This window comes from Salmo salar, chromosome 03, assembly GCF_965601325.2.
Source record: "Salmo salar chromosome 03, fSalSal1, whole genome shotgun sequence".
NCBI classification, from domain to species: domain Eukaryota; kingdom Metazoa; phylum Chordata; class Actinopteri; order Salmoniformes; family Salmonidae; genus Salmo; species Salmo salar.
In genome coordinates this window covers 30,145,329-30,167,558 of record NC_138293.1, presented here as the reverse complement: position 1 = coordinate 30,167,558, position 22,230 = coordinate 30,145,329, and the positions used below count along the sequence as shown (strand labels likewise).

The 22,230-nt window shown below is 44.4% G+C and overlaps 1 protein-coding gene across 5 annotated transcripts in view; it reads left to right on the top strand.

The window, feature by feature from the left end:
- LOC106599680 (zinc finger protein 521) overlaps positions 1-21,907 on the top strand; it is a 147,838-nt gene extending 125,931 nt beyond the window's left edge. For all 5 annotated transcript variants that reach the window (XM_014190973.3, XM_014190971.3, XM_014190967.3 and 2 more), the window contains 2 exons: positions 4,324-4,439; positions 20,136-21,907. In XM_014190973.3, the coding sequence (XP_014046448.1) occupies positions 4,324-4,439; positions 20,136-20,165 (146 nt within the window). In that variant the 3' untranslated portion in view covers positions 20,166-21,907. The remainder of the gene's footprint in view (positions 1-4,323; positions 4,440-20,135) is intronic.
- Positions 21,908-22,230: the final 323 nt, after the last annotated feature.

Genomic DNA, 22,230 nt, shown 5'->3' with positions numbered 1-22,230 from the left:
CATGCCCCTTGACTTATTCCACATTTTGTTATGTTACAGCCTGAATTCAAAATGGATTGAATAGATTTTTATTCTCACCCATCTACATACAACATCCCAGTGTAGATTTGGCCTTGTGTTTTAGGTTATTGTCCTGCTGAAAGGTGAGTTCATCTCCCAGTGTCTGGTGGAAAGCAGACTGAACCAGGTTTTCCTCTAGGATTTTACCTGTGCTTAGCTCTATTCCATTTATTTTTTATCCTGTCCTTAACGATTACAAGCATACCCATAATATAATGCAGCCACCACAATGCTTGAAAATATGGAGAGTGGTACTCAGTAATGGGTTGTATTGGATTTGCCACAAACATAACCCTTTCTATTCAGGGCAAAAAGTTCATTGCTTATTTTTTTGAGAATTACTTTAATGCCTTGTTGCAGACAGGATGCATGTTTTAGAATATTATTTTTCTGTACAGGCTTCCTTCTTTTCACTCTGTCAATTAGGTTTGTATTGTGGCGTAACCACATTGTTGTTGATCCATCCTCAGTTTTCTCCTATCACAGCATTAAACTCTGTACTGTTTTAAAGTCACCATTGGCCTCAAGGTGAAATCTCTGAACATTTTCCTTCCTCTCCGGCACTGAGTTAGGAAGGACACCTGTATCTGTGTAGTGACTGGGTGTATTGATACACCATCCAATGTGTAATTAATAACTTCAACATGCTCAAAGGGATATTCAATGTCTGCGATTAAGTGTTTTACCATCTACCAATAGATGCCCTTCTTTGCGAGGCATTGGAAAACCTCCCTGGTCTTTGTGGTTGAATCTGTGTTTGACATTCACTGCTTGACTGAGAGACCTTACAGATAATTATATGTGTGGGGTACAGAGATGAGGTAGTCATTCAAAAATCATGTTAAACTCTATTATTGCACACAGAGTAAGTCCATGCAACTTATTATGTTACTTGTTAAGCACATTTTTACTCCTGAACTTATTTGGACTTGCCATAACAAAGAGGTTGAATACTTATTGACTCAAGACATTTCAACTTTCCATTTTGTATTATTTTGTAAAAATGTCAAAATACTTTATTCCACTTTGACATTATGGCTATAGTGTGTAGGCCAGTGACCAAAAAAATATCTATTTAATCCACTTTAAATTCAGGCTGTAACACAACAAAATGTAGAAAAAGTCAAGGGGTGTGAATACTTTCTGAAGGCACTGTAGATGTACTGTAGGATTTGCAACCCATCCTCCAGATGAAAACGTCTCCAGGGCACAATGTTTGCAGGCGAGAGAAAACATGCTGTCTTGTTTTGCTGTAGTGATTTCTCTACCTCTCAGTCCAAGACAAAATGACAGCACACTGTTGTTGGTTTGACATGTTTCTATGCAGAGCAAACAGACAAAACAACACACTATATATACCAAAGTATGTCGACAACCCTTCAAATTAGTGGCTTCAGCTATTTCAGTAACACCTGTTGTTGACAGGTGTATAAAATCGAGCACACAGCCATGCAATCTCCATAGACAGCATTGGCAGTAGAATGGACTTACTGAAGAGCTCAGTGACTTTCAACGTGGCACCGTCAGAGGATGCCACCTTTCCAACAAGTCAGTTTGTTAAATTTCGCCCTGCTAGAGCTGCCCCGGTCAACTGTAAGTGATGTTATTGTGAATTTGAAACGTCTAGGAGCAAGAACGGCTCAGCCACGAAGTGGTAGGCCACACAACTCACAGAATGAGACCGCCGAGTGCTGAAGCGCGTAGCGTGTAAAAATGTCTGTCCTCGGTTGCAACACTCACTACTGAATTCCAAACTGCCTCTAGAAGCACGTCAGCACAAGAACTGTTCATCGCGAGCTTCATAAAATGGGTTTCCATGGCCGAGCAGCCACACACAAGCCTAAGATCACCATGCACAATGCCAAGCGTTGACTGGAGTGGTGTAAAGCTCACCGCCATTGGAATCGGGAGCAGTGAAAATGTGTTCTCTGGAGTGATGAATCACGCTTCACCATCTGGCAGTTCGATGGACCAATCTGGGTTTGGCAGATGCCAGGAGAACGCTACCTGACCGAATGCATAGTGCCAACTGTAAAGTTTGGTTGAGAAGGAATAATGGTCTCGGGCTGATTTTTATGGTTCGGGCTATACCACTTAGTTCCAGTGAAGGGAAATCTTAACGCTACAGCATACAATGACATTCTACATGATTCTGTGCTTCCAACTTTGTGGCAACAATTTAGGGAAAGCCCTTTCCTGTTTCAGCATGGCAATGCCCCCGTGCACAAAGTGAGGTCCATGCAGAAATTGTTTGTCGAGATCGGTGTGGAAGAACTTGACTGGCATGCACAGAGCCCTGACCTCAACTCCATCCAACACCTTTGGGATGAATTGGAACGCCGACTGCGAGCCAGGCCTAATCGCCCAACATCAGTGCCCGACCTCACTAATGCTCTTGTGGCTGAATGGAAGCAATTCCCCACAGCAATGTTCCCACATCTAGTGGAAAGCCTTCGCAGAAGAGTGGAGGATGTTATAGCAGCAGAGGGGGGGACCAACTCCATATGAATGCCCATGATTTGGGAATGAGATGTTCGACGAGCAGATGTCCACATAGTGTATGTCTGCTTGCCTACTTTCTTTTTCCTAAAATATGTGAAAAACACAAACAAAGGCGCAATCATTGTAGCCTCTAAGCATGAAGCAGTTATATATTTCCAGCTTTGGATGGCCTTGTGTTGTACTTAACCTTGGGATGAAACAAAGCTGTTGTGAATAGAACATCCAGCTAGAACACTCTGATCATTTCTTTTCAGAAGTGGGCTATAACCCATAATCATAGCCATAGCGTTGTTTGTTTGTTCATTAGTGTGAGTATGTTCATTTCCGTGTTCAACACTGTGTTTAGTTTAGTCGTGTTCCACGGGCAGCTGTCACTGCGATATTAGTAGTCTGTGAGTGTCTGTCACTCTGGATGCGAAACGCTAGCTGCTGATATAAACTTTTATTTCTCAGGTCAGGAGCGTACGTGGCGGCCATCTGGGCAGCCGTCTGCCGTAGCTAAGTGAACCTCGGGCATATACAGCTCAATAATTAATATCAGCTCTCCCAGTTGATTTTGGGACATGTTGATGTTGCCGAGCTCCCCGTGCGCTGCAGTAGCGCTCCCATCAGAGGCGATAGAGCTGCAGCAACCCCAAAGTGCTCTCGTATAGACACCTCACCTTTAGCGGCTGCTTTTCACTCCCCTCCCTGCGGCTCTCAGCCCAGGCGGCGCATGCATTAATAGAAAAGTTATTTTGTCTCTTTAAGAAATTCAAATGAAGCCCAGCCCCACATGGTCACTTTTCGGGAGCGTCCAGACCTCAGAGAGTAGACAGCCGTAACATACGTCCTTATAGCACAGACTTCTGGGATAACAAACGGCATGTTTGAAGTGCTCTTCGTTGAACACAGAGATAGAGAGACATACACACACACACCGGCTCGCACACCGAGAGAGAGAGACGTACACACGTACACACACGCACGTCTCCCTAGTATACTGTGCCAACGTGGACTATCTATGGCTTAATAAAAGCACAAATGCATAGTATAGATTTATATTTTGTAAGTGCGCGTGTGTGCGTGTGTGTGTGTGTGTTTATATCATAGCGACTGTAGTCTGAGTGTGCATAAATAAATAGTGCCTCTGCATGAATATTTATATTGTCAATATCATTAGCGATGTAGCGTAATGGAGGCCATGTTTTGCACTTGAAGCCATGCCAATTTCTTCTGTGGTTGTTTATTTTCTGGCTTGTTGTCCCAACAAGTAGTTCTAAATAAAGATCCTCATTATTCTCATAACATTATGCACTCATTCCCTGTACCATAGTAGGACGGCCGGGTATGACCGCTGTTAAAACCCCCAATTATGTGTCAGATATTAAAGTTGCCTTTTTTTGTTGTCTTAATTACTGACATCATAATCATGTCTTTTTATTGTCAGTACAACACATTCATTTGCCCGTATTTAGCATCTATTGTCGTTGCCCTTAACCAATATATGTCGGCTGTATAGCAATTACTTTCTCTTCTTTGTTTCTATGTTTCTTATTTAGCCTATATCATTGCGGATTATTCCGCATTTACCCTTATATTCTGATAGCTCCATTTATTCCAAGCAAAATGTCTGATATTTTACTCAAAGAAGATACTCTCTTCTCTCTCTCTCTCTCTCTCTCTCTCTCTCTCTCTCTCTCTCTCTCTCTCTCTTCTCTCTCTCTTCTCTCTCTTCTCTCTCTCTTCTCTCTCTCTTCTCTCTCTTCTCTATCTCTGTAGTATTTGTCCAGGCCAGTAAGCTCCAGCAGCACATCTTCTCAGCCCATGGCCAGGAGGATAAGATATACGACTGCTCCCAGTGCCCACAGAAGTTCTTCTTCCAGACAGAGCTACAGGTGAGCCCAAACACAGGCCAGGTAGCGGTCACCACCACCATCAAGCACACACATAAACCTATACACACACTCGTGTGCGTGTACGCATGAGCACGCAAACGCCCACGCAGGCACACACATATTTCATTTCGCCTACTCTCTGTCCCGGTTGGGATGGGAGACTCCGACGGAATTAGTCCTGTTGGTTTCCAAGCTAATTTGTGATCAACCGATACACAATGATTTGATTTGCTTATTAGACCTAAAATATCTGGAATTAGAAGGATTAGGGGAATGTGCTTTTTGGGGAGTAATTACTATACTGTATAGAGGCCGAAACACAGTTCAGTCAATAATATGCCTCCATTTCCCAACCTCGTAATCACAGAGGAGACACTCATGGCTAAATATGATCTGTGTCCGTAGGGATACCATATCTGCCCTTCAACAAAGTTAGAATTTGGACTCTTATGAACTCTCAACGTTGTAGAGATAATCCGTTTTCGAGCAATCTCTTCCCACTGTCCTCAGAGTACTTGAACAAAACTAAAAGGCCTTATTTTATTTCAGTCTTCATCTGTTGTTTTCAACCAGCTCAATCGTCTTTTGGGGAATTGTGCCCTGGCAGGACATGCCATGTCTTTCCTCGTTTCTTGTACAAATCCCTTGTGTCTGAAACATTGTGTGTTGGCGCCGCATAGTTGAGCACTGAGTACCCTAAAATATACAAATATAGCCGTCTGAGTAGAGCAAATTAAAAAAAGCACCTTGTGAAACCCACTAGCACCGAACACCAGTCTACTGACCACGAGCCCCAGCCACCACAGACACGGTCGGATTAGTGGTGCTAGCTAAGTATTAGCATCTAGCCAGCTGATGTAAGGGTGCATCCTGGGCTTTAGCTTAGCGTTGACCAGACAGGAGATGTTAATATTGAGATTTAGCCAGTAAACACAGAGCCATGGTGTGCCAGGAGGAAGGTGAATGTGATCATTATCTACCAGACAGTTGAGTCTACAGAACAGACAGCCATGAATAAAACAAGTATTGAGGCATCACCTTCCAACATACAGGTTCGTCATGGAAGACAAGGTTATTAGTAACTAACAAGTCTTGTGTTTGCTAACAAACTCCTAGCTAGCATTGAGTACTCTCTCTTAACACAACATGTCAAACACAGCATCTTATTTTATCCAATTTCATCTGTCATTGGAACTAATGTTTTGAGGGTTTTCGCTATAGCCAGGGTTGTTACAAGTACCTGTAAACAATCTCAAATAACCTGGGGATGTTTTTCCAACTTTTTACTCTGACATTTTTTGGGCATGAAGTGATCCTCCAGCTCCCGGAGGTGTTGTTTCGTGCTTATATTGTTTAACACCCTTTGTGAAGAGACGGAGAGCGAACATGAAAGACATATGGCACTTTGTTGTGGAGCAGAGGGTTGTGAAAAGGAGAGCATGGATTGTGCTTAGGGATAAGACGATCATCATATTCCACCTGTACCGTGGCATGCTCTAGAAGCAACCCCCAATGGGTGCATACACGCACACCGAAAGACACATGTGCACACATACACACACAAAACAGAGACGCACACACACACCTACACCTACACACACAGACGCACACACACACACACACACACACACACACACACACACACACACACCTACAACTACACACAAAGGCTTATCCCACTTAAGCATGCATTCATTACGACATTTACATAAATCCACATCATTACAGACACACAAGAAGTTTATTAACACCAAAACCATCCTCTAACTCCCCCTGGAGTTCCTTTTTTTTAGAAGAAGAAATGAAGAAATGTATTTTCAAAGGAAGGACATTTTTCTTTGTAGACCTAGAATTTGTGTTGTACAACGTGGACAATATTTCCGATTAAGATACATCTTCTGAGTGTTCTGGAATATAGATGTCTCTTTTCTACTGCATCCATACTGCAACATATGAGATATTGTCCAGGTTTATGTACTGCGTACGAGTTGTTGTTTGTTGCGGGTTGTTGTTTTTGCCGACTATATCACTACTCAAAAATGTCTCCCTGACATGGTGAAGTAATTTGTCAATCTCTCTCTAGTGGAGCTGTCATCCAGCGGTGAGGAGATAGATGTTGCTCCTCTCTTTGCCTCTCTGCCTGGTCTGCCTGGAGTTTTGAGTTACTCTTTCCTCCTACACCCTGACACTCTGGCCCACTCTCTGGCTACCTCGGCTCCTCATCTCTCACAGTAGTCTGAAGAGGTCAGGAGGTTAGTGCAGGCAGGGAGAGAGAGGAGAGGGAGAGCTGCCTGCCACGGTAGGCAAGTACAGGGAAGCAGCAATGATATTTTATTAATTTGCCGCTGAGATTCCCCGAAACAGACCAAAGGCTGTGACAGGTATTCAGCGCTACCCCCCCTCTCCTGCACCGCCTCCCCCCCTCTCCCCCGCCATCCACCCATCCTCCCCCATCGCCTCCCCCTGTGAACTCTACCCTGCGAGGGGCGAGCCAATTTTTGCCGGCCTGTCGAGATGGATGATGGGAGAGCATCCGTCTAATCAGCCCTCCCAGGAACCCCCGCCCGGCTGCCTCCCTCGGACCGGACAGATTGACTGACTCCTGGGCCTCGGTGCCCCAGAAACCACAGTCCAGAAGAAACTCTGCTCTCTCTCCCTTTCTCGCTGTCTTTCTCGCTCACTCTCTCTTTCCCTCTTTCTCTCTTTCTCTCTCTCTTTCTCTCTCTCTCTCTCTTTCTCTAGCCAAGCATTGAGACACATAGACCACCCCTTTGAGATATTTCATGAGGTGTTGATGGGGAAGGCCGATGGGGAAGGCCGATGGTTCAGTGTTGGTGCTAACAGGTCTAGGTGTGGTGTGGTTTATCCGCTTTCTTACTCTCGCTCTCTCTCTCTTTTTCTCTCTCTCTCTGACCACTCAACCTCCCACTACCCCCTACTGACCACCCCTACGGCCCACCCCCCACACAGTTATAAGAGTAGGAAACATATCCTCTTCTAGCCTCTCCTCTCCTCCAATCTACTGTACTCTAACACCCTCCCATACTCAGGTTGTCTCTACCCCTTACCCTGGTTTGGACAAGCCAGGGGTTTGTGGGTACTTAGGAGTGGCCATGCTGAAATACAACACCGAACTTAAAAGTACACTTCTTCCTTCTGTTTCCTTGGCATTAGCTTCAGTGGATGTGTGTCTCTCTCTGCCTTGTTACATAAGGAACTGAGCCATGGACAATGCTCTGCTACTCTACTGGATTAATGAGGCAGATCTATTAACTGATGGTAGCAGCAGTGAATTAGCCACAGCTTAAATTGGACATTTCTATGAGTGGAAGTTCATTTGTTGAAGAAGCACATAAGTCCGGCAGCTCATCATTGGCCTGCTTGTGTTGCGATACTCATCATTGGCCCGCTTGTGTTGCGATACCAGCGCAAGTGCACATGCGTGGGATATATCCTCCCTCTCTACGGCGATGAACCCTAGTGCTCCTAAGCCTCCGAAGACAAGACAATGATATTCAAGTTACACAACAGTGAAGATTGCATTTTTTTTTCTGGGATGAGATTTCCCTCCCGTTCCACTTAGCCCGGGCTCTTTTTTACCCTTCACTTTCAATATCATTCCTTGGAAGTGAGCGGCGTGAGATTGTAAGTCCTGCTCCAGTTGATAGAGGAGGACAGTGAGTGGGTAGTCAGTGGGTATACTAGGTCTTCTCTCCCTTTCCTTAGATACCCGCAGGACACGCACCTTAATTGGAGGGTCTTTTAAAAGATTCCTTCAAAGACGTCTCCGCTCGGTCCAAAGCTCCAGCTCTTTAATGAGTGCTAGTAGTGACAAGAGCATGTCTGTATCATGTTGTACTTCCTCTCCTCACAAATGAGATTCTCCTTCTTTCTCTGTGTGTGACGGCCGTTATTGCCAAACAGTGACCGATTTTTGTGTTTTATTTAAGGAAATTCATAATTTTGGGGAAAATACTTTGAAAAAAATGAAAAGATATGATATCTTGAAAATAAAGCAGAATAATCACTGTATTGTATCACTGTATTGCTAATGATAGTATTGCATTAGCATGTATAATAGCATAGCATGTGTAATAGCATAGCCCACTCTGTAAACAATATTAGAGTGATTTCTCAACGTCTGCGAGAGCAAAAAAACTGACAGTCATCACACTAAATATTATTTAGTGTGAAGTTTGTCAGTGTTTTTTGGAGGGGCTCTCGCAGACTTTGAGAAACCGAAACGAGGCAAAGCATCATTCTGACATGGCGAATTGGGACTACAATTCCCATGGAGATTGATTTTAGAATTTACAATTTGGATTATGTCCCCACCTTTAGTGCACCATATCCCTAACATGTGCCACTCTGAGGCTGATCTAAATTTTGTTTAGCCCTCAGTGGCTTGCTAACACCTAGCTTTCTGAGAATACACCACCTTCATCTGCCAAGTGTGACAGCTTCACATGCGTTTGAACTTCTCTTTGTATCTTTTTAAATGACATGCTGTTCTTCTCTTCATCCACCCATGTGCTCACAGTGCTGTCACCATTTCAAAAAAGTTGAAATGAATAAAAGGGCACAACTGTGTGTTTGTGAAGCGCCATCATTAATATTTAAGCTTATTTATAATGATGTACAAACATGCTGTACAAACAGTCATCAGCGCTGTAAAAGGGGATGTAAACATTGTGAGATGAATGGCGACGACGTAACACGGACGTGGTGTTCTACTTTCCTACTGTAGGTGGATCAGAATTAGACAGCATGACAAACCTAATGATCCTAAGAGGATTTTCTCTCTGCAGTGTGTGAGTGTGTGTGCGTGAGACGTGTGTATGAGTGTGTGCGCGCGTGCGTGCGTGCGTGTGTGCGTGTGCGTGCGTGCGTGCGTGTGTGTGTGTGTGTGTGTGTGCGTGCGTGCGTGCGTGTGTGTGTGTACAGTATGTGTCTTTGTTTCTTCCTCTCCCATGGTGGGTCTGATGTGTGCATGCAAACACAGTGTCTGGAGGGAGACATGACAAAAACTCCCAGAAGCCTTTGAGGCATTCTTTTCTCTTCTTCTTCCTCCTCCGCTTGCTGTACTACTGGGAGAAGTTAAATCCAAACAAAGAGAGGGAAGGATGCTCTGTGTTGAAATCCATCACCCAGAGTTGATCTGTTCCCTAACCGCTTCTGTTATACTTTTTATTTGACTTTCTGCAACTTTGATAAAGCATGGCATTAACACCAGATGATAAATACATTACAGGTTTAATTTACCTGGTCAAAGAGATTCACTTTGCAAGTGTCTGATTCTAAACGTGTTTCTACAAATTGCTGTTGAGGCAAGCTGGTCCTCACAGAATCCGATCGCACATTTCCTCATGGATTTATTTTCGAACACTGTATGTACAGTAATTATTCGACACTTCCGTTTCGTAAATACATGTTACATGACACCAATTGTGCGGCTATTTAAAAGCTAATATTCTGACTGTCTCACTCCAAACAAGTGGCTAAAAGTGAGACTGCATTTGTTCCTTGTTGGCATCACAGTTTCAACTCTCACCTCGTGAAGTGCTCGATCTAACAGTAGCTTCAAATTCGCTCCTAGAATTCACTTTGTCACTGAAGTAGCTATAGCAGCAAGAGAGACAGAGTAATGTATGAGTGAGATTTCTGTGCTGTAGCATCATCGCCTACACCAGTCAAACTCCTGTCCCTAAGTGAAGTGGTTAAATGTGAGAGTAATTGTGTTTAGTTTCTGGGACTGACATGTGGAGCTCCATGGAACCCATCTCCCTCCCAGTGACAGGCTTGGATCCCATCCCCTCTACCCCCCTGCCACCCCCCTGCCTCAGTCTAATTAGTCTGTGTAGCCCAGGGCTCATGTCCTACCAAGACCCATCCCCCCATCTACTTCCCAAGATGGCTCCCCTAAGAAAGATCCTTAATTGGGTTCTTAAGTCATAGTCTTCATTTTTAGTGGGGAAAGGCATCTGTGTTTTGTAGCTATCACCTCAGAAATCAGTTTGGATTATTCTCTCTCTCCCTTTCTCTAGCTCACTTGCTTTTTCTTTATCTCCCTCACACACTCACATACATTCTATTTTTCTCCATCTCCCTCCCTCTCTCCCTGTTTATATCTCTATCTCCCTTCCTCTCACTTTCTTTCTCTCATTTCAATCTCTAACTCTCTCTCCACCTCCCTTCTTCCCCTCAACTCTCCATCTCTCTCTTTCTCTATCCCTCTCTTCTCTTCCTCTCCACCTCCTCACTTTCTATCGCCCCATACCTCTCTCTCTCCATCTCTTTTTCTCTCTCTCTCTCTCTCTCTCTCTGTCTCTCTCTCCATCTCTTTCTCTCTCTCTCTCTTTCCCTCTTTCCCTCTTCCTCTTTCCTGCTCTCTAGTCTCTTCACATAATGAGGCTCCATAATAACCCAGCGGTTGTGCAGTTGTTTTGCTATCTCAGTCAAACAGCAGGATCACCCCATAGTGGGTTTCTAGCACCATTCACTTGTCTACTTAGACAGGGTAATGAGTATCATTTGGAGGAACAAAGCACACTAGCCCTCCAATCGGGTGGTCTGTCTTTTCTCGTTACACCTCAGAAGAGAAGGATTTCACCGTTGTTTTAGGTCTTTTGTACATCCAGCCAGACAATTCCAGCTATTACTCATTTATTACATAGCTATTATACACATAACCACATGCCAGGCTAATAAGACACACACACACATGGACACACAGAAAAACACACACACACACACACACCAAAGTCTCCCGACCCTAGCCCCAGAGCTGTACTGAATGTCCACGAGTCCCCAGGCACCAAACTTCAAACAAGACGGTCGGTTACCAAGGAGACCGTGGTGGTTGTGGCCAAACAGCGGACGAGGTCAGCTCTCCCTACGGCCTGATAAGTGTTGACTGTGGAGAATGCCAGCTGCTAGTTTTATTTATTTATTTGTTGGTATTCTTCATTGGCTAAACTGGCTAGCAGTAAGCCTGGCCTGAGGCCAAACAGGAAGGGATTACACCCCTAGTGGACGAGCCAACAGTGGGGAATGAGGCTCACTCCAAGCAAAGGGGGACTGAGTCAATACTGGCTTGTGTTCGTCAACACACAATCCCTACTCAGACGGGACCCAGGAAACGTAGTACTGGCACCGCATGGGCCTGCTCTGTCTTGTCGTAAGGGTGAACTTCACATATACAGGTCATGTACGATCAATAAGTGGAAAACACAATAAAACACCATAGAACACAATGGCTATTTAGTGCTTTGTGGAATGGAATATAATTTGCCCAATGCTTTGTGTTCGTAGTTCAGATACAGCATGACCCATATATGTGTCTTTTAAAGCAGCCCAGTGTTAATGTGTAAAGGTCCAATGCAGCTGTTTTTATTTCAATATCAAATCATTTATGGGTAACAATTAAGTACCTTACTGTGATTGTTTTAAATTAAAATGGGCAAATAGAAATACAAATAGCTTCTTAACAAAGACCAATTTCTCAAGCAATAATAAGACTGTCTGTCTGTGAGTGGTCTGAGTGGGGAGTGGAGGTTTGCAACTCTGTTTCTTATTGGTCTATTAACTCATGTACCCCCTGGTGGTGTCACCAGGCAGGCCAAAACTCCATCAAACCAAAACAGGCGGAAATTTCAGGCGGTATTTTCAAACATTTTATCATAATTTTCACAATTTCACAGTGTTATTCCAACTTCATATTGTGGAAATATATATAAAACATAGGAAATCACGTTTTTGACTGCACTGGGCCTTTAACCTGTTATCTGTTCTGAGGCCTGTGAGGTCTTTGTCTCAGCATAGCTCAGCGGCAGCCTGCTCTGCTCTTATGCCTTAATTAAACTCCTGACTGATGACTAGCAGTGTGCTGCGGCTGGATCTCTGTGGTTTGGCGCTCCGCTTGCTCCCTGTGCTCCAGATGCAGCTATGTTAGCAGACTTATGACAGCTCCGAGCAGAGAGGTAGTTTCAGCTCACACTGACTAGACATGGGGGGCTAGCCTAGGGCTGTTACGGTGACCGTATTACCGCTACACCGGTAATAGTCAACACACAATCACTATTCAGACGAAATCCGGTCATGAGTCTTGACGGCAGTCAAATACCACGTGATCGTTTAGTCACGGTAATTAGACTTCTCCAAGCTCTGATGCTGCTGCTGGTAATTAGTAGACTACCAAACTTGCTAACTGCCTGGTACTCAGCACTCTATTGTCCCTCTAATCACTCTGACATCAATGTAAATGTAATCGAAAATCTAATCAAACACTTCATGAAAGCCCATGAGCTCATGTTGCGCAACATTTCTATAGGCTATAGGCTATGCAGTATCTTCAATATGCATCTGGGAATTGGAAAGGACACTCGCAGTTGCATCCCCGATGTGTCACTTGTAGTCTGTGAGAAAGACCCGATCACGTGACGGGCATTGGCTAATAAGAAGTTAGCTATCTGAGAGAGCCAAGTGAGTGAGAGGTGCTTCGGAGCATGCAGCCGGGAGAAGGGAATTATAATTATTATATTCAGCTCAAGGGCACAACGGCCACTGGCTGCAAAATCCATGGATTATTGTGTTTGTCAAATTGTGAATGAGAGACTGATGAAGTGTGTGCAACCTGCGCAAAAAAACTAAGCAGAGCTCATGCCTTTCATGCGACTTTTTTCAAATCATCAGTACAGTCGCATCTTGCAGCCTTAGAATGTATTAAAAATCAAAACATATAGCCCAACTTTTGTATCACAACTAAAGTTGCATGAATAACTCCAAATAAAGCATATAGGAGGCCCTGTTTTTTTGATAACCGCTCAACACAATAGCCGCATGTGTGCACTCCCTCAAATCGTTTGGAGAAAATATCCTTTCTATTTTATTCAGCTATGTTCAATTGTATTCTTCATACCATAAAATAATGCCACGGAATTCTAAGCAAATATTGTTTTCCAAATGCACTAGTGTAGCCCACAGCCATATGGCATAGCTAGATCAGGGCCTAACATAAGGACAACTCACAGTACTACATTTTCTTCACATTATGTTTCTTTAGACCTGTCTAAAATAAATAATGGATTTATTGTGATGGTATAGGCTATATTATAGATTTATTAGACTTTTTAAAATGTAGATGTTCCAAAGGTCTGCATCATTGGATTGTATGTTATGCGTGGAAGACAGGCGATACCAATTGTGTTTATGTTAATGAACAGTCAATTACCATGAGACCTGCAGTTATTTGCTTGACAATCACAGGCTGACAAAATGTAATGACTGCCACAGCCCTAGGCTAGCTGCTACTGCTTAGACATGGGGAGGGCTAGCCACTACTGACTAGACATGGGGAGGCTACCTGCTACTGCTTAGACATAGGGAGGGCTAGCTGCCACTGCTTAGACACGGGGAGGCTAGCTGCTACTGTTTAGACATGGGGAGGGCTAGCCACTACTGACTAGACATGGGAGGGCTTGCCACTACTGACTAGACATGGGCAGGCCAACTGCTACTGCTTATACATTCTGGAGGGCTAGCCGCTACTGCTTAGACATGGGGGGGCTAGCTGCTACTGTTTAGACATGGGAAGAGCTAGCCACTACTGACTAGACATGGGGAGGGCTAGCCGCTACTGACTAGACATGGGGAGGGCTAGCCACTACTGACTAGACATGGGAAGGGCTAGCCACTACTGACTAGATATGGGGAGGGCTAGCCGCTACTGACTAGACATGGGGAGGGCTAGCCACTACTGACTAGACATGGGGAGGGCTAGCCACAACTGACTAGACATGGGGAGGCTAGCTGCTACTGACTAGACATGGGGAGGGCTAGCTGCTACTGCTTAGACATTGGGAGGGCTAGCCACTACTGACTAGACATGGGGAGGTCTAGCCACTACTGACTAGACATGGGGAGGGCTTGCCACTACTGACTAAACATGGGGAGGCTAGCTGCTACTGATTAGACATGGGGAAGCTAGCCGCTACTGACTAGACATGGGGAGGCTAGCTGCTACTGACTAGACATGGGGAGGCTAGCCGCTACTGACTAAACATGGGGAGGCTAGCCACTACTGACTAGACATGGGGAGGCTAGCTGCTACTGACTAGACATGGGGAGGCTAGCTGCTACTGACTAGACATGGGGAGGCTAGCTGCTACTGACTAGACATGGGGAGGCTAGCCACTACTGACTAGACATGGGGAGGCTAGCTGCTACTGACTAGACATGGGGAGGCTAGCTGCTACTGACTAGACATGGGGAGGCTAGCTGCTACTGACTAGACATGGGGAGGCTAGCTGCTACTGACTAGATATGGGGAGGCTAGCTGCGACTGACTAGACATGGGGAGGCTAGCCACTACTGACTAGACATGTGGAGGCTAGCTGCTACTGACTTGACATGGGGAGGGCTAGCTGCTACTGACTAGACATGGGGAGGCTAGCTGCTACTGCTTACACATGGGGAGGGCTAGCCACTACTGACTAAACATGGGGAGGCTAGCTGCTACTGACTAGACATGGGGAGGCTAGCTGCTACTGCTTAGACATGGGGAGGGCTAGCCACAACTGACTAAACATGGGGAGGCTAGCTGCTACTGACTAGATATGGGGAGGCTAGCCACTACTGACTAAACATGGGGAGGCTAGCCACTACTGACTAAACATGGGGAGGCTAGCCACTACTGACTAAACATGGGGAGGCTAGCTGCTGCTGACTAGACATGGGGAGGCCTTGCCGCTACTAGGGCTGTGGGATGTATGACAATAGCAAAATGGTGGATGTCTAGGATGAAACACTGGTCACTTTAATAATGTTTACATACTGTTTTACGTATTTCATATGTATATACTGTATTCTAGTCAAGGTCATCCTATTCAACTATTGCTATTCTATCCATGTATTCTTCAGATATACTATATATTCTATCCACATACTGTCCAATGGCGTTTCCACCACCATTTCTTGCATAATTCATTTTACCAACACAAAAAGATCCCATCTTGTCTAGCGTATTTTGTTATGTCCACATTTGGAAAGTTTACCGACAAATGTTCTGTTTCCATCAGGCCTGTTGTAACATTTTTATCCAACATACTTTACTCGCATAAAAAGGTTGGATGGAAACCTGATTAGTGTTGTGAATTGGTGCTCATAAAACGTGAGAACAAATGTTTAACATTTGAAGTGTGGCTCTTTGAGGCCTAATAGATCTGATGTTTTTCACCTGGCCTGGTCTAAGTGCTCTGAGTTGCCTCGCCTCACACTTGTATAATATAATATCTCCTCGACTTTCCCCGGGATTCAAGGGTCCCCCAAGACCCAATCTTAGAGACTCATTATTGTTCACTCTATCAGCTTTCTGAACACTCTATAAACGCACAACTCTGGATAATATAAGACAGGCTACAACCAGAAAGAATGACAGTGTCAGGTGATTTCTTAGTCCTGCTAGAGTTTTGCCTATATGCATTATCAACTAACTTTGTGCTACTAGCCAAACGTTTTGATATATTTCATAAATATTTCATCACTCTTGACTGTCTGTTTTGGGTAGTTTGTAGATTAAATGTGTAGGAGTAGATGAGAGGTTCAAAATGGCCGCTGATCCGTTTGGCCTTTTCCTCTGCAGAGCTGATGTAACAGGCACACCTCTGTTGCCTTGCCGTACTGGAGCCCAGACCGGTGCTATCAATGGAGACCAGAGGAATGGGAAACGACATAAAGAATGATTAGTTAATAAATCAACTCCCCAGCCTGCATGCACTTTCCCTCTCTCCCTCTCGCACTCTTTCTCTCGCTCTCACTCCCTCTTCTTCTCTCTGTTAAATTCCTAAGACATGTTGCACCTGTTTGCATGGGTACACAGGTCCCCTGCTGGGCATTCTCCCCCCTCTCCTTCCTCTGCCCCCAAGGGCGTTGCAGGGATATGATGTAATCAGATGAAAGAAGGCGGATGGAGGGTTAACAGTGGCAGAGAGCCAGTCGATCAAGGAGAGAGAGGAAGAAGAAGAGGCTTCTCAGACACAGTATTCACTAGGGAGAGAGGCGGGTGCACATTATTGATCAGAGTAAAATTTTATTTAATGGAGAATTGACTACTAAGGGTTTTTACCTTAGCTCTGCTGGTAACTGGGGCCTGCAATACAGCCTTATGGTGGAGCCCAGTGAGTGGTTGGGAAGAAGGACGATGGGGGGTAAGAGAGAGGGGAGAATGGGGGTAAGAAAGTTGGGTGATTGGGGGAGATTGGGGGTTGGGGAGAAAGGAGATGGGGGTAACAAGGAGATGTGGAGTAAGGAGTTTCGGGGATTGGGTCAGTCAATCTGTTAGCTCTGCCATTTTCTGGTTTCCTAATTTCAGTTTGTGACAAAACAATTACATTAGAGTGTCTAGTTTGAGAAGTGGACGCCTTACAAGTCCTCAACTGGCAGCTTCATTAAATAGTACCCGCAAAACACCAGTCTCAACATCAACAGTGAAGAAGTGACTCCGGGATGCTGGCCTTCTAGGCAGAGTTCCTCTGTCCAGTGTCTGTGTTCTTTTGCCCATCTTAATCTTTTATTTTTATTGGCCAGTCTGTGGCTTTTTCTTTGCAACTCTGCCTAGAAGGCCAGCATCCCGGAGTCACCTCTTCACTGTTGACGTTGAGACTGGTGTTTTGCGGGTACTATTTAATGAAGCTGCCAGTCTGTTTCTCAAACTAGACACTCAAATGTACTTGTCCTCTTGCTCAGTTGTGCACCAGGGCCTCACACTCCTCTTTCTATTTGGGTTAGAGCCAGTTTGAGCTGTTCTGTGAAGGGAGTAGTACACATCGTTGTACAAGATCTTCAGTTTCTTGGCAATTTCTCGCATGGAATAGCCTTCATTTCTCAGAACAAGAATAGACTGACGAGTTTCAGAAGAAAGTACTTTGTTTCTGGCCATTTTGAGCCTGTAATCGAACCCACAAATGCTGATTCTCCAGATACTCAACTAGTCTAAAGAAGAACAGTTGTATTGCTTCTTTAATCAGGACAACAGTTTTCAACTGTGCTAACATAATTTCAAAAGGGTTTTCTAACGATCAAATAGCCTTTTAAAATGATAAACTTGGATTAGCTAACACAACGTGCCATTGGAACACAGGAGTGATGGTTGCTGATAATGGGCCTCTGTACGCCTTTGTAGATATTCCATAAAAAAATCAGCTGTTTCCAGCTACAATAGTCATTTACAACATTAACAATGTCTACACTGTAATTCTGATCAATTTGATGTTATTTTAATTGACAAATAATGTCTAAGTGACCCCAAACTTTTGAGCTGTAGTGCATATTTGGCTGAGTTAAACTTAGTGAAGGGTTGCACACATTAGCCAGAAACTACTTCAAGAATTTAAAAAAATTATGGAGTGGAAATGCAAAGACAGTTGTTCTTTTGTCTCTCTCTCTCTCTCTCTCTCTCTCTCTCTCTCTCCCCCTGTGGTCTCCACTGATATACAGAACAGTGTCTCTCTTCCACTCTGTGGAGTTCAATATCCACAGAGGTAAAGGTATTATTTTCTTTTTACCTTTTTTTCTCTCTTTCTTTCTTTTCTTTCTATTTCCCTCCAGCCTGCATGGCTGCCACTGCAACTGAAGTCGTTTAGCACCGTCCTTGAAAAAGCCCTCAGTGAGAAAAACTCCTGGCATGTTTAAGGAAAAGGTAGAATGCAGTGTGTGTCAGACAGAGCTGAGACGGGGATGGGCGGGGGGTACTCCCCAGGGGGGGGGTCTTTTCCCCTCTAATAGCTGTTACGAGCCCTACATTATATCCAAGGAGCTACATTCCTTTGGGGTCCAGACACACATACACATACATACATACACACAGGCGCACTCTTTCTCTTACACACACAGGCACACATCACATACACACAGACGAAAAAAAATACACACACACCCTCTCCCAACCGCTTTGCTCGTTCCATGTCAATATCCTGCCATTTGAAGTCACGTACTGCAGGGGCTTCTGTGAGTCGCCGAGGAGCCAGGCTGACGGGTAATGGGCCGCATTCATTAATAGGGTTGCCGTGCTCCTGTCCCTCCCCAGCAACGCCACGGATGTCTTCACTGGGGTATGAGGGGAGAGGGAGGGGTGGTCGTCCCGTTGGGAGTCTCCTCCCAGACTCACTTAAAGGAGCTTTATTTCACAGAGAGAAGAGAGGGAAGAGAGAGAGAGGAGAGGGAAACAGAGGAAAGACCGGGGCCGGCTCTTTAAAAGGGAGTGCAGGGGCCCAGACTGGGGCCCATATGGGGGCCCAGGCGAGCCGAGGCTAACCCTTCCAGGGGTCACACTCCCTCCTGCCCCCTGTCAAACAGCTTATTATCCCACCTGTCGGAAAGTAATCGCTCCGGCTGAAAGGAAAGGTGTCGAGGTGTTTAAATGCTTTGTATGGAGGCACTTGAAAGGGTAAAGAGGGAGGGGTGAAGGGAAGTAATGGACGAAGCCTAGCCTGCCTGAGGGATGCTGCTATGTTGATAAGACTGAAGGTGACTGTAGTCAGTACATTGCTAAACTCACCTTCATGGCTCAGGCTGAAGGAGTCACAACCTTTCATGGCTCAGGCTGAAGGAGTCACAACCTTTCATGGCTCAGGCTCTTTCCATGTTGTTTATTCAAAAATAATTCAATCTTACCCACAGTAAGCGTTTGTGTATGTGTGTGTGTGGGTGTGTTTGAATGTCAGTGTTCTTTGTGTGTATAATCGGTGTCAATGCGTGCATGCGAGCTGATGATTGTGTGTGACAGGTGTGTCTTGTCCGTGCCAGTGTAGAGAGTCCAAGGCCTTGTTTTTAACAGGGTGCAGCAAGTGGGGCATGTGGTTTGCATTAAAGGGATTAGCAGTCACTTCAAAAGATGACCTGGATTCAGCCCACCAGGGACACCAGTTACACCCCCCCTGGTCCACACATACACTCCCTCCCTTTAAAAAAAAAACCTAGCTGGCACAGCTGTCCCCGCTACAACCACTCTCTCACACCACACCGGTGTGTGCGTGCGTGCGTGTGTGAAGATATTCAAACATCCTCAGAAATCCTGTACTTATTTTTCTGTAGTATATGACATATCTCTAATTGCTGCATCTGAATCCCAAGTGTAGTTGACCTGTTGTTATTCTACGGTAGTTACACTTCCAGTACACATTATGTAAACATGTCCATTAATATGGTGATTCATATATTCCCTCACGGGTATTACATGGTAACTGTTGTTTCCATGGCCACAGCCATTGGTCTGATGTTGGTATTGTTGGTTGGGGATTGAGATGTTGGAGGGAGGGAGACGTTGTCAGTTCGGCAGTGACGTGTCGCTGTGCCAGTGGAGGACTTAACCATATTTAATCCCAGGACATATTGATCCATATAACAATTTGACTGCTGCTCGGTTTCGATTGGATTTGGGTAATGCGAACGCCACATAAACCCACAACATGACATTCACCACTCACAACACTACGTCAGCCACTAACCCTCTGAAAAGCAATGGTGAATTCTACAGCATTAAAGTCTTAATGTTGATGAAAATCAATTATTCATTTTAGGTTATGAAGCGTTCGAATTCAAACTTGCTAAATGGAGAAAATGTTGAATAAAATAAAATTGAATTTGATGTTGATTCAGTAATTTCATTCCTTTCTTTCTCTCTCGGTTATTCCTCCATTTCAGAACCACATGTTGACTCAGCACAGCAGTTAACCAGGCAGATTATCAGTGGACCTGAGGAGGAGAGGAGAACCATACGGCGAGGAGGAGATTCATGTCTGACCCGGTCGGTCCTCCAGCCACCTTCAGTGCAATATCCCACTGGCTTTATTGCACTGAACTTTGGATTCAGTTCACACCGGGAAGGATCATGTCACACACACAAAAAGAAAAAGGAGGGATGAAACACAGAGGGGTGAAAAAAGGACAGAAAAGCTCTGGTCTTTGACTGGTTGTTATTTCAACAAAACTGGCCAACTATCTTTGTAAATAGAAATTGTTCATGTGTTGCTTAATAACTTCAGCTATATTGCAGTCTTATACAGTATTTGCCATTGTACAGTTCTGATCCGTTTGTCCCCAAAAAAAGAACTAGAAAAAAAAAGACAATGCCACCGTCAGTCAGAAGAGGTGGAATTCATCAACAATGTGTTGGCGAAACAGGGTGCCAATGTGGGGTATTATTATGTAGGGAACAGGAAGTTGTGGTATGGTCAGTCAGGACCCTTTTCATCAGTGCCCATTTCCTGTATGTGGACACTATCCTGACCTGGTCACTCGTTACCGAAGCGGGTAGCAGGGTGCTTGATCACCAGCAGAACCTGACATTGTGACATCACGGGTCTCATTCCAACATGGCTGTCCTTCTAGAAGACCAGCTGACGACTGAATGGTGCATTTAATCTGGTCCTCCTGCCTGCGCAAGTTCGAATGAGAGGAAGAGAAAAAAAGAAGGAAAAACAGGATAGGGTTCTGATATATGCAAAAGCAGTGACACATATTTGGAAAGGCCAGCTAGCTACTCTGGTTGGCACGGGAACAGAGGCATCGTGAACCCCCCTGTGTCTCCTAGAGAATCTCCAGCCCACTGATTTAAACCTGTACAATTCTGTTATTAATGTTTACTGCTCGTTCAAGCCTGGAGATTACTGGAATTCTTTTCTTCTCGTTTTTGTTAGCTCTTTGTATTTTAGATTTTTGTTGCAATGGGGAATACATCCATTTTGATTTGGGGTCGTTGTGGAGACTATACATGTATTAAGTCTCTCTGTAGGGATGTGCTTATGAAACTTATGTCCTGGGCTCTCCTGAAGAGTTCCCAACTTATCCCCTTCCTTCCTCGTTTCCTGCGGTATCCCATTGCTCTGCTCTCTGCTCAAGCTGGAAGCCATTGTGGCGTTATTATACACCAATATAAATCATTCTGTTACAGATGTAGGATCTTAATTTGACCAGTTTTACAGCAGGAAAATAATTCTGCAGCAACAGGAAATGTGAATTATTGTGTGGATTATAATTAATCAACATTTTTGTAGCAGTTGATACATTTTTTGGTTAGGAAAAATAAATTCAAAATCAAGTCAAATCAAGACAAACTTTAGAAGCCTTTTTAAACCTTGAGTACATTACAATATTTCATTTCCTGCTATGCAGGACATTTCCTGCAACAACAAGGTGATTAAATTAAGATCCCACATCTGTATGTAAATGTTTTTGCATTCATTGAACCTGAGATGCACTTTTGTATGAAACTTTAATGTTTTGACCTTTTGATTGAGAATTGTTCATACTCAGTTTACAGGAAATTAACCACCATCTCCTGCTGCAGCAAAAGGACAGTTCTCTTCTCTGATGTTATTCAAATGTTATTGTACAAATATGGAGTTCTGTATTTGGCAGACCTCATTTTTGTGTTGCACATGTGATAAAATATTAAAAATGTATGAGACAACGGCTCCTATGGCCCTTCATTTGTGTGTTCATGTGTTTGTGTGTTTGTGTGTATGTGCGCATTTGTGCTTGCATGAGTGTGCATGTGTGTGTTTGTGTATGTGTGTTTGTTTGTGCTCACGTGTGTGTGTGTGTGTGTGGGGGGGGGGGGGGGGGGGGGTCAATTCATCTGATTAAGTAGCAAGATGGGCCCTTGACAGCATGAACATGATCATCTTCAAAACCTTACTTGGGATTTTTGGTCTTAAATCAAATTGCATCCTTTTTAAATTTGACCTTCGTTTAACTAGGCAAGTCAGTAAAGAACAAATTCTTATTTACAATGACA